The following is a 12,856-nucleotide window of genomic DNA, read 5'->3' as shown; positions in this document are numbered from 1 at the left end:
ATATACTTTTTGTTAAAATCATAACAAGTAATGCATATGAATATCATCAAGTCTTATTAGTGCTTTTTAAAGAGATAATTCCTAAGCATAGGTGGGTCCTGTAATACAAGATTAGAAATTGGTAAACATTTCTGGTTCTACCTGTGACTTTAGAACCTATATTTATTGGGCTCACTATTTCTCATTAAACTGAAAATTAGTGATTATCAAGCAGGTCCTCTGTAGCTCATGTAGACACAGAACCACTGCATAATTTCTTAAATCTGAAGGCATAATTATGAAAAAGCATCTAATCAATCACAAAGCTTAAAATATTTTTGAAGTGACATCATGCAATGGCCTTGGCCTCAAACTGAACTTAAAAGTAAAAGATGTATATGTAACTTTGAGATATTTTTACCTCAGTAATGTCTAACCCTCCTTTTCCCACATTCATATATATCCTAGGACCACACTGCAAATCCGCCTGACAGATAATATGGGTGGAAAACTTCCCCTCCCCTAGTGGAATAACGAATTCAGGCCAAAAATCAGTGTGGAAAGCACCTAACAGGCTTTCTCTCTTTACGATTCCTGTTTGAAATTAAAGAAAAGGTCTTAGACTTCAGAGAATAGAGAATAAGAAAGTATATTATTACAATGAAGATGATGTTATAGAAACACAAAATATCCAATAAAAATGCAGAGAAATAAGTTGCAAATACAATTCAACCTTAACTGAGCAGTAAAAAATCAATATATTAAGAAATGTCAGTAACTGACAGCATGTACTTAAGAAGCATTTCCAGTGGCCTCTATATTTTACAGTTTCATTTAAGTGCGAAGCATGGTTCATGTCCTATAAAACAGACAACAGTAAAACTCCCATAGCTGCAGCGGAAATCAGAGATAACCAGGTGACCTTTCGAAATACCTTAGCCTTTCGTGCTGCACTTTTGGATGGCTGGAGGGATTAGTGAGGTTTATAATTTTGGAAATAGTGCAGCTCTGCTATTATGATTCTCTGTTACATTTTATCTCTCAAAATAAAAACCAAAGGTGGAAAATAAATATTGTGTTCTAAGCATCCTTCACGTACTAAGGGTTGGGAGGAGCATAGTCGGCATGAAGGTGGCATCAGTGGGACTGTGCTGTCCTTGTGTGGCCCCCTCCAGGACAATGAATGCTGAAGCGCACAGCACCCTGTGCTGCAGGAGTTGCTGCCTAGAACCCCAAAGAAGCAGTTCTTGGGACCTTTCCTTCAGCTCTATTGGTATCAACTTTACTCCGCTTCAACCCCTGCTTTGAAAACATTATTCTTGGCCTTTGTTCTTATTCCTTTGTTTCTCTGGCTTTAGGTCTTAAATGAAAATCAACATGATTTTGAAACGAACATTAATTTTACCTAGAAGCATTACAAAATGCGAAATTCTTCTTCAGGTTTTATACTAGCGAGAAAGGTAGGATTCAGGGGACTACAGTTGGCACTTTACAAAACCAAAGATTAATGAATAGCCAGTGTGATTTGAAATGAACCCTCTAGGACAAAAACCATGATTCAGCAGGAACATTTCCTGCTGACCTCAGAGAAAAACCACTTAGCTGTGTACGTTTGTCACTCGGTCACCCCATAGCTGGAATTAGGCCTCACAGTTTATTTCCCGATTCTAAGGAACTGGGAGAACCCACTAGGATTGAATAATGCCAGTAGTGGCAGAAAAAATTGCCCTGTTCAAAGTGCCATTTTAGCTAATTGAAAAAAATGCACTGTGATTTTTTTATACCTTTTTCCAAAATAGAAAACACATTTGGACTGAGAAAAGAACAGACCAAATAATCACTCTCAGGTGATTCCTCAAAAATTTACCTCACAGAGTGCCTAGAGGTAGGTTTGTTTACATGAGACGTGTGATCCAAACTCCAGGTTTCATTTTTTATTTTCAATTGCCATTGACATTCAATATGATATTAATTTCAGGTGTATGGCGTAGTGGTTAGACATTTATACAATTTACGAAGTGATCCCCCTAAGCCTAGGACCCACCAGCACCATGCATAGTTATTACAATATTATTGTCCAGGTTCTGGTTTAATCAATTTCTTATTCTTGACTTTAAGTTGTGCTGCTTGTCAATGCAGTTTAAATTTTTATTCCTGGATTGATTAATAGTGGTCTCACTTGTAATTTATAATTTAGTAAGTAGAATTTACTATAATGTACAGTCTGGGTTATAATATAAAAACTATGGTCGCCTCAGTGCTTTGCCTTGTACGGGCTGTAGAACAGGACATTATTGGTTCTAGGAAGCAAAACTCTTGAGCACGTCTGTGTGGAGGGGGAGGGTAAAGGCATGAACTTGGCGGGCCTCTCCAATGCACTTGTGAGGGTATAATCTGAAACTGTTGCTACTCAATAATCTTATCAAAAACTAGTGTAACAGTAAATTTAGTGGTGAAAGATTACCTGAGATATATGCAATCTGTGTATCCCTGTGAATCAGAGAGCGCAAACTAAAATGACCTCCGGGTCCTCTACCTGGACTCCCGTTTTTGTACTTCCTTCCAGCTGATCTTACTGAACTTTGACCTGACACTACGGTGAGAGGAAATTTTGGACTGAGGATCAGGGAGGGTTCTTTTTCTATGTCACACTCTAAGAATTAACAGCTTCTGTAAAGCGGTGAGTTTTGCTCCTTAACAAAGCTGTTGTAGATATCCACCCAGATGTGGTAAGCAGCGATCAGACTGTAACCCGCACTGTCCTCAGTTCTGTGCCGTAGGGCGTGTTTCAGAAGCACCAAGGGCACTACCTGCCCCATCCACTCCCTCAGCCACCAAGGCTGGCTCTCTCCGCCTTTCAGGTGCCAGGCAGGGCTCTACTTTGCTCTGTTGTCACTGGGGCTGACGGTGAGCAGTTGTGATGAATGAATTTTGAGCAGTGACCTGTGTGCTATGTGTAATCTGGAATATACATTACCAAACATGAGGCCCATCAGTACCTTGGTTTTCCCCTGCTGTGGGCCTTGCCAATTTTCCAAATGAGATCACAGTGAGGCTGATAATGACAGTAACAGTCCAGAGTCACCATTAAACTCAAAGGGGACATGGAGTGTCTTTCCTTGTTTCAGGTCAGTGAGATTTGGGGAGTTTGTTATTGCATTACATCCTACCTTGAACCCTCCTCTGCCCACTGCCTTGCATCTCTGGAAAGGTGGATGCGGACAAATTCAAGCTCAGGCAGGCTCCCCAAGCATGCCTGCTTCCCAGGGTTAGGTGATTTGGTTCCAGCCTTATGGTCAGGATGATAATAATAACATCCAATTATATATATATTTACTTGGAACGCAAGAAGCAGGCTTTCTCTATTTCCTAATGATAAATAAATTGGCAAAGTAGAATGAATGCATTAAAAAATAAAATGATATAAGAAATATACAGAATATGATGTTTCTATTCCTTTTCCTGCATTATAAAAGATTTTTAGAATGAAACAGATAAGGCCTTGCAATAATCTAACTCTGCATACTCAAATAGTTTATCAGGCTGATCTCTTCCTGAATTATCACATGACAAGTAGGCAGTTGTCTCCTAGCTCGCAGAAACACTTCATTATAATTAAGGTAAGAATAGTGTTGAGGAGGCTTTCATTGGACTTCAGAGGACAAAGTATTGCCCTGATCTAATGTTTTTTCTCCAGAGCAACCAGTTTGGTTTTATGTGGTAAATACAATGCTCATGTCCCTTTGCTTTATTGTCTGCTGGGAGGTTGGTTTTTTAGGATCAAAACCAAAAAGTATAGAGAACTTTACAATAGGTGTTTTGTATACTGACTTCACTTTTAACTATCAGATAAAAGTTAAAGAGGCTTGAATGTTAAGATATAAAATTTGTTCTTCCTTAAACATGTTCATAGTTGTAAATTTATAGTGGTAGCATAAATAGAAAGAGCCTAATAACTAAATGATCTAGAACAGTAGTCAAGTTCATGGGCTCTGGAGCCAGATCAGTTGTATTCAAGTTTTAGCTTTGCAGCTTGGTAGCTGTCTTAGTCCAGGCCGCTGCAACAGCATACCATAGACTGAATGGCTTCTAGACCACAGAAATTTATTTCTCATACCTCTGGGACCTGAGAAGTCCAAGGTGAAGGCACTGGCAGATTTGGTGCCTGGTAGAGTGAGGGCCCCTTCATGAGGAATAGATAAAAGGATCTTCTAGCTGTGTTTTCTCATGGTGGGATGGATGAGGCAACTCTCTGGGGTCCTTTTTATAAGAGCACCAATCTCTCCTTTCAAAATTCAGCTGCCAAAATCTAATGCTTGAAAGGACATATTCAGTCTCTAATGGCAGCTATGTGACAAGTTATTTTACTGTGCCTCAGTCTCCACATCTCTAAAATGATAATAATTTCCTCATTAATTGTGAGGGTTAAAAGTGTTACTTTTGAACAACTACTCAAAACATTAAGCAGTTCTATGGATATCACTAAGAACATTCTCTTACATGTTAGCTGTTAGAACTACTTCTCTATAATAAATGGCTAGTGATCATGAACCACTCCACATGGTTCAATCAAAGCAACATTATGCGAGGGCCAAGCACCATGCTAGGTCCTAGAAATACGAAGATGAATAAGACCTGACCCTTGTTTGAGCTCATAGGAAATGAACTTAAACAAGAAAAGTACATGAATAAATAATGTGTGCACAATGGGTCAAGGTCAATAGTTAAACATAGATCTTGTCTATCTTACTCATCTCTGTAACTACTATACTAAAAACAGAACCTGGGTTCATTAATGCTGTTCAGTAAATGTTGAATGAGAAAAAGTGAATGAACACACGTAGTGAGAAAGGTAAGTTGAGATCCAACCATGAACAGATTTATACACTGTGAAACATATTTTGGATATGTATTCAAGGGGTAATATTGAGGAGAGATTGCTGCTTAAAACAGAACTAGGGTTCCAGCAGCACAGTGGACCATGGGATTGAGGGCAAGGTGGTCCAGAAGGATGAGCTTAATCAGATTGAAAATGCCCCAAAGGATAGAGAGCAGGCAGTAGGGGACAGAAAGAAGGTGATAATTCTGAATCGCATGGGGAGTGGGTTATAGCTCATGAGTATGTAATGAGTGTGTTGGATTAAAAACTGCTGTCTTTATTCAAAGTCACTAAGCTGAGATGCCAGACTACCCAGGGCCAGAGTTTGCTGTACATCTAGGATCAGGGAGGGTGGGAGAGGAGAAAAAGTTGACCTAAGTGAATGGGATAAGAAGAGAGAATGAAGAAAGTAGGCTTTTAAGCCTCAATGGTTGGGAACTGCTCTCAGTGAACAGAAACCTGGCAGACACAAGGGATGTTTGCATGAGTCTGTCATCATTGAAAACATTCATTGGATTAATTTGGAAATTAAATTTCCAATTTAATCTCTGGTTCATGTCATTATACACTCGGGTTGGCAAAGAGTGCATGCATCCTTTATGAGTCATGTTCTTCCAGGAATGGTGTGGCTTGAGGCGGCACCAGGACTGTATGTATATGAAGGCAACTGCAGAACTTACGAGATGTAAATTTATACTTTACACGCAGATGGACACTTAGCATAGTGCTTGAATAAAGTGAGGATGTGCTTCTCTTTGCTCAGTAGAGGACATTCTGATTAGCAAAAGTCATGCTTAAGATAGAGGAGGTGCTGCAGAGAGCCTCTTTGTTGGCATATTTCATATGTCAGTTATATCATTGGAGGTGTTAAGAAGTGCCCTCTTTTAAAAAGAATATTAATCTATCCAAGGCATGAACAAAGCATTACTCCAGAAAGTGACCCTTTATATAAATCATCACCTAGGATGCATTCTTCCCCTGTATTTTAACATTTTACATCTTCATTTATCTATCCACTTACTCAGCAAATACGTATATGCATGCCAAGCACTCTCATCATGAGAAATAAAACAGAGATGCCATCTGCCTTCAAAGGATTAACAGTTTCGACAGAGATAAAACAAGAACTAAGCAGTTACACTGTAACACATTTGAGTAGACACAGGTGTCATGGGATTTGGAACAGACCTGGGCAAAGCCTAGCCCGAGACCTGGGAACGGTGGTGGGGAGGTGCTTCCTTCCTGGGTTTTCTTCTTTCTTCACCACAAGCTTCCCCAAATATTGAGCCACTTCCCCTTTTAAACCACAACCTAAATTTGATCACGATTCCCACAGGCTGACATTTGGCAAAAATAACTTCACCAAATATTAAAGATGATGAGAAAGGAAAAAATACGGAAGATACAAACAGCATTGAAATAGTCAGATTTTCAAAGTGTGAAGTTCTGTTCCTTAAAGTAGCTACAGGTTCCTTAAAATGTAGCTACTTCCTTAAAGTTCCTTAAAGTTTTGTTCCTTAAAGTAGCTACACTTTACCTCCAGAAAAGGAGGGAGTGCACCTTTGCCTGTGCCTGCCTTTCAGTTCTCCCGGGACTACATCTTCTTGGGAAAGGGACATTTATTTCTATCAGCAGGAAAGCAAACTTCTAGGTAACTGTCCATTTCCTAGGAAAAACTAAAAAAAATAAGTCTCATAAATATCTGTTATGAATATTTCTAATGCTTGACAGATGAGTTTTTCCCACATCTAATTGGCAAGCCTAAAGTATGAAATAGAATCAATGGTCTCATGCCTATTCCACAAAAGGTAATGATTTTACTGATAATGCTCTCAAAGTATAACACTTCAGCTGTGTCATACACAGGAAATGACATCTATAACAGGAAATGACACTAAAACTCAGAAGAAATTTTTTATCCTTGAACAATATCCATGTGCAGTAAATCACTGTCCAATTAGCCTGAGACCAAGATTAAAGCAATTTGTTAAAAGTTACTGAACTGTTCTCTCCCAAAGGAGTTGGGTCTATATTAATCTGTCTCTAGGAAATAGAAGTCTGGCTCTGCTTTTCACTCTTCCCTTTTTTTCATTTCTCAGAATAAAAAATTTAAAGTTATCTATTCCTTTCCATTTTTTCCTGTCCTCTTCTTCCCTTGGAGGTGAGAGAATGCAGCAAGATCTGTAGCTCAGGTGGTGGTCAGGGTCAAGGAGGCTGACGGGGGCTGGCAGGCCCCGAGTCCATGATTGAGACCCGGGGCAGCCAGCGGGGCTTTCAGGTGTTGGGCCAGAGCTAGTGAGGTGGTGGGGACCCGTGAGGCTCAGGCTGGGACTGGCCAGCGGAATTAAGGTATTAGTTAGTTCCAGGGTTTATAATCAAATATATGAGAGCCAACTTTTTTACTGTGTGAGGAAACTGTTAGCTACATGGAAAGAGTAAAAGATAGAATGAACTCTGTGCTATTGAATTGGAACTTGAAATAACCAGTGGCAATTCATGTTTAAAATATAGATAGGTAGATGATAGATATGCTTATATATATAAAATATAGTATATAATAATATAAACTGTATAATTGCATATATTATAAAATATATAGTATTATATATGTTATATATACAGGGTCTGGCACAAATAAAACTCTTTTTTATTGTAAAATCCTCTATTACAAAATCTATAATGTAATAGATTCTATAATCTATCACATGTAATTCTATAACATAACAATATCACACTCAAGTACAGCATATGACATTTTAAGTGAAGTATTCAGATTAAAACTATAAATTATTACACCCATATTATTGCCCTACCAACCACACTGAAGCAGGTGTTACTTTTGCTAGACCCTGTATTGTGATATATATGTGATACATACACACACACACACACACACACACACACACACACACGGGGGTGGGCAAAAGTAGGTTTACAGTTATATGTGAAACAGTTTATTCTTTTATTATTATTTATTAGTTATTGCATTACTTATTACTACTGTAAACCTATGTTTTTCCACCCCTCTACATGTAACTCCTAGCTCTAGCTACTGAGAGGGCCTGGCAACAGTGATACCCAGGAAGCAGTGAGCACACCCCATGCCCAGATCTTGGTTTCTAAAAACTGTTCTTCACTAAAGAAAGGATTCTGAGAGAAAGGGCTCGGTCCAGAACTGGGACAGGAAACATGCAAGATGAGTTGGAATACCTTGTGCCAGCAAGGAAGGGTGTACTCATACCATGATGGAGACTTGCCAAAAGACGATGTATGGACTGATTTCTAGGAGCTCCTGCTGACCCAGTCTAGACAATGTGAACATCAATATAGTGTAACCCACTGAACAAAATTGTTAGTTCATAGTAAATAAGTAAATGAGTAAACAAATGTGAGAGAGAGATGCTTCTCTTACTATATATAATCCTAACCAATGAATATAGACAGAATAATGGAATCAGAAAATCATTATTTATGTAGTCATTGTGATAATTGGTTCAGGAAAGTATCATCAATGTCCAGAAGGTGAATGTTTAAAGAGTAAAAGGATATTTTATGTGGTTTCAAGTCACCTCCACACAAGGGAAATGTAGTAGCTTTGTGGTAGAGAAACTTAGTGTTCTCATTAAAGCCCCATTGTCTGAGTCTACAGTGAGGAAATATCTGATAAACCAAAAGTAAGAAACATTAAAACATAACTGGTCTGCACTAATTCAAAATGTCAAGGTCACAAATGCCCAGGGAAGACTGAACAAAGTTCCACATTGGAAACTAAAGAGAGAAGATGAGAAAATGCAACACGTGATTCTACCACAGACTAACTCTTAGACCACAAGGAAAATGTTTTTCTGCTAAAAGGAGCATTATTGAAACAATTGGTGAAATGGGAATGAGTCTTAGGATTAGATGGTAGTGTTCTATCAATGTTAATTTCCTGGTTTTGTTGGATGTGTTAGGGTCACGTTAGGAGAGTGTTCTTTTAGAAAATACATGAATATTTAGGGGTAATGGGGCTTCAGGTCTGCATATTAGACTCAAATAGTTCAGGGAGAAAAGCATAGATATAGATGTATATAAATACAATAATAGAGGTAGAGATATAGAAATACACAAATGTAAGCAAATGTTAACTACAGATGTGGGAGTTCTTTTTACTGTGCTTGTGACAACTCTAAGTTAAAATTATCTCAAAAGAAACATTTTTTAATGAAGAAAATATAGAGCTAAAAAGGTAAACAGCATTATATATATTTCAGTCTTACTTAATACTTTTTCATGCATTATGCTACCACGAAGGTGTATTTTACTTTATTTTTTTAAGATTGTATTTATTTTCAGAGAGGGGAAGGGAGGGGGGAAAGGGAGAGAAACATTGATGTGTGAGAGATGACATCTATTGGTTTCCTCCCACAAACTCCCAAATGGGGACCTGGCCTGCAACACAGGCATGTGTCCTGATTGGGAATCAAAACCTGTGACCTTTCAGTTCACAGGCTGGCATTCAATCCACTGAGCCACACCAGCCAGGGCTGAAGGTGTATTTTAATGTGACTTCACTTTTCAGGCATTATACTATACAATCCTAAAGGTAAAGTTGTATTTCATTTTATTTTTTCTTTCATCATTTGTATGGTATAGTACCTTTTTCAAAAAATTAGCCAAAATATGCACTTTAATGTATGACTAATATATAAAACTTGCAAAAATTATTGCTGAAAAATTCTTAATGAAAAAAAAGTTGGTGTCATTTCTTGTTTTTCCAAGCTGATATGTAAATGGTATAATTTAGAGTCAGGCATTCAGTTTAATCCTCAATAAAAGTAACAACACGAGTCAATTTGCTCACTGTCTGTCTTTTGGCCAGGTTTCATATGTCAAAGCCATTGACATTTGGATGGCAGTGTGCCTCCTTTTTGTGTTTTCAGCACTTCTGGAATATGCAGCTGTAAATTTTGTATCAAGACAGCACAAAGAACTTCTGAGATTTCGACGAAAGAGAAAGAATAAGGTAAGCCATTAAATGCATTGGGTTCCCTGGGATATGACTTTCACTAAAAAGTGTATGTTCTATTTAATTGGATGTGTGGAAAGGAAGTGGAGACTGGGAAGTAAATGATACGATGTTTCTTTGGTTTTGTCACTGAAACTTCAATTGTTAAAAATAGCTTCAGGAAGAAAATGACAACATCTAGCCATATTTTATACAGCATATTTAGGCATGTGAGCTTTATCAACTTTTTTCTAGTGTATTTTTTGGAACGACATTATTTTTTCCTTCCATTAACAAAAGTGTATCATTTCTTATTTTCAGTGTTAGAGTGTTTCTGATGGCTTTAACTTGACATAAGTCATCAAGTATAGCCATTAAAGTTGTTTCTTTTTTTGAACTAATTCCTTTGTCTCCATCAAATATTACCTATTTTATTTATGCTTTGATGTTCATATAAAGCTATGTGGTCTCTTTCTTATGCACACTTTCATGTTTTAGAGACATTTCCTCTGAATTCCCATGCAAACACAATAAGGTATTGCTTTTGTCTTGCTATTATCTGATAAATGGAACCAGAACTGTTACCTGGAACATCATTGGGAGGTCACAGGAAGTTGCTGGATTTAGCTGTACAGAATGGGATTGTTCCTTTCTGTTGAGATTTGTCATGTCATCTCTTTTGACATGCACAAAGTTTTAATCAACCCTTTTCTTTTCCTGGAAGGAAGAGTTTCTATGGACCAGCATATCTGTGACTTTACTTTTTTAAATGTGAATGGGACAGCTGATATGTTGAAAGCAAATGGATTCTTAAGCAATTGAGTAATATCAAAGTTCACATAGTGTGCATTTGTAAGGATTTAATTTTTAGATGATTCTTTCTGAGTTCTGACTTACTGACTTTGATTTAGAGATTCATAAAACCTTTTTAAAGCATGAAGCCATGATCTTCAGTGGTGTGCCTACTCAGTATTCATCATTTTCTAAAGCAATAGCTTATGCAGTCATGTCTAATTGATTCCCAGAGTCATCACCTGTTCTAATAAATGCCCAATTCTGTGTAGCGTGGAAAGAATATCAGCACAGAGGTACTCTGGGTAATGTGCTGGGCAAAAAACAATGTCAAGTCTTGCATTTGATCAAATTTTTATGAAAAAGCATATAATTTGTACATTAAAACATGTTTTCATGGAAGATTAACTTTTTTTTAGTCTCCTACCCCTGACCCCACCCGTATTGGCTGGTTTTCTTACGCTCGCCTAGTTCTCTCTCATTCTCCCTTTCTCTTTTTTTCCCTCCCATTTGTCCCCCTTCCTTTCTTGAGATCTGGAACTGGCTGAAACACTAACAAGACAAAAAAATTCTGTGTCACAGGGCTGGAGCTCTTGTCTTTCTTTTCCCTCAATGACTGATGGGGACAAATTTTCCTTCTAATCTCATTAACCATAAGTAAGGCAATACTTATTTCCCCTGTAATTTGGGTTTGCTCTTTCACACTTACTTTCATTTCCCTCCCTTCCCCCTCCTTTCTACAATTTAGGATTTATCAACCATGTGCTGCAAACCCTAGAAATGAGAAGTATGGCCCAAAAGGTGTCCAAATGGGGGCTGAGAGCTTTGACACTTTCCCCTCCCACCGCACGGTCACGGTGTCCAGTGCGGAACCTAACAGACTACGGGCTTACTGATTCAATTCTGGTTCCCCCCTTTAAAAAATTATCTGTGCTACAGGAGCTCTTTATTCAAATTTATCACTTGTTTAGCTCCACATAAGACAGCAGGATTAATTTTTCTAATGATTGGCACTCTAGGAAAATGCAGAAATGAAAAAATAGTAATATCTTATTATTTTCTAATCACTATTTGAAATACTCAGGCAGTAAATATTGCAATTAAGATTTAGTTAAGAAAAACGTTTAAATCCAGCTTTTTTGGGGGGGGTAATTTCATACTTTGGGGAGTGGATACTGCGCACATGTGAAAATTGATTATTTGTTGCACGCGATGGTTAAAATGGTATATGCAATAAAAACCAGTTGTGCAGTTATATTTAATCCTGTACAAATTGCCTTAATTCTCTGGTTTCTCAATGCCTCTTGGTCCATTTTACCTTCCCACAGACAGAAGCTTTTGCATTGGAGAAGTTTTACCGTTTCTCAGACACGGTAAATTCACTTTCTTAACTCTCAGTAGAGGAATGTGATCGTCAGCAAAAGTGCAGAGAGCATATTCTGCACCCCGGCAGTGTCTGGTGGGGAAACACAGCCCCCTGCTTATATTTGGAGCCAAACAACCGTCATCCCCCTTCAGCTAAGAATAATCTCTTTCTCTAACAGCACCATTTGTCTTCTCTCACTTAGTAAAGGATATTTACATATTCTCCTTCATATTATTAAACAAGTTATTTGATTGATAAAAGGATCTCTAATATATATTAAATAGAAATAGTACATATATCTTATCACACTCTAAGTGGAAGAATGCTTTGAAATAAATGGGAAATTTATTTATACAAAAAGCTCTAAAAGCAGCCCCTCTTGCCAGAAAATAGAAATCTAAAAATAAGGCAAAAATGAAAAGCTTCAGACAGCCTATGTATCTTTAGTACCCACGACTATTAAAATGAGTTGAGATTCTTTATAGTAAATGAATAATTTGGGTTTTGTAGTGATGTCCTTTGAAATGTTTCATTAGAAAAGGATCACAAGGACACGTGTCCAAATTCGATGATCAGATTTCAAGCTACCAAAGCCAAGAATTTAGCCTAGGAAATCACATACAAATAGTCCAGTCCACTAGACTAAAATTTCTGGGATAAAGTGTATTTAACATCCCCCCAGATGATTCTGCCACTGGCCTCAGTTAAGAATAGAAATAATGTTAGATGAATAGACAAGAAACATAATATTAGATGAATGTTAAAGAAATCTTAATTTTATAGCGGATGTCTAGACCCAGTATTATTTTAAAGCACTTGTTGTCTTATAATATATAATGCCTCAACTACTTCT

General features: G+C 37.6%; 1 protein-coding gene across 2 annotated transcripts in view; it reads left to right on the top strand.

Moving 5' to 3' along the window:
• Positions 1–12,856, top strand: part of GLRA3 (glycine receptor alpha 3) — a 137,817-nt gene that overhangs the window by 109,745 nt on the left and 15,216 nt on the right. Inside the window, exons 8-9 of one of the 2 annotated variants that reach the window (XM_037144049.2) lie at positions 9,720–9,863; positions 11,966–12,010. In XM_037144049.2, coding sequence (XP_036999944.2) covers positions 9,720–9,863; positions 11,966–12,010 — 189 coding nt within the window. The remainder of the gene's footprint in view (positions 1–9,719; positions 9,864–11,965; positions 12,011–12,856) is intronic. The other variant, XM_037144050.2, reaches the window with a different exon arrangement.

Source organism: Artibeus jamaicensis, unplaced genomic scaffold (assembly GCF_021234435.1).
Source record: "Artibeus jamaicensis isolate MK-2021 breed Jamaican fruit bat unplaced genomic scaffold, CSHL_Jam_final scaffold_537, whole genome shotgun sequence".
In the NCBI taxonomy this organism is placed as follows: Eukaryota; Metazoa; Chordata; class Mammalia; order Chiroptera; family Phyllostomidae; genus Artibeus; species Artibeus jamaicensis.
The sequence above is the reverse complement of the archived record's forward strand: the minus strand, read 5'-3'. Positions and strand labels throughout refer to the sequence as shown.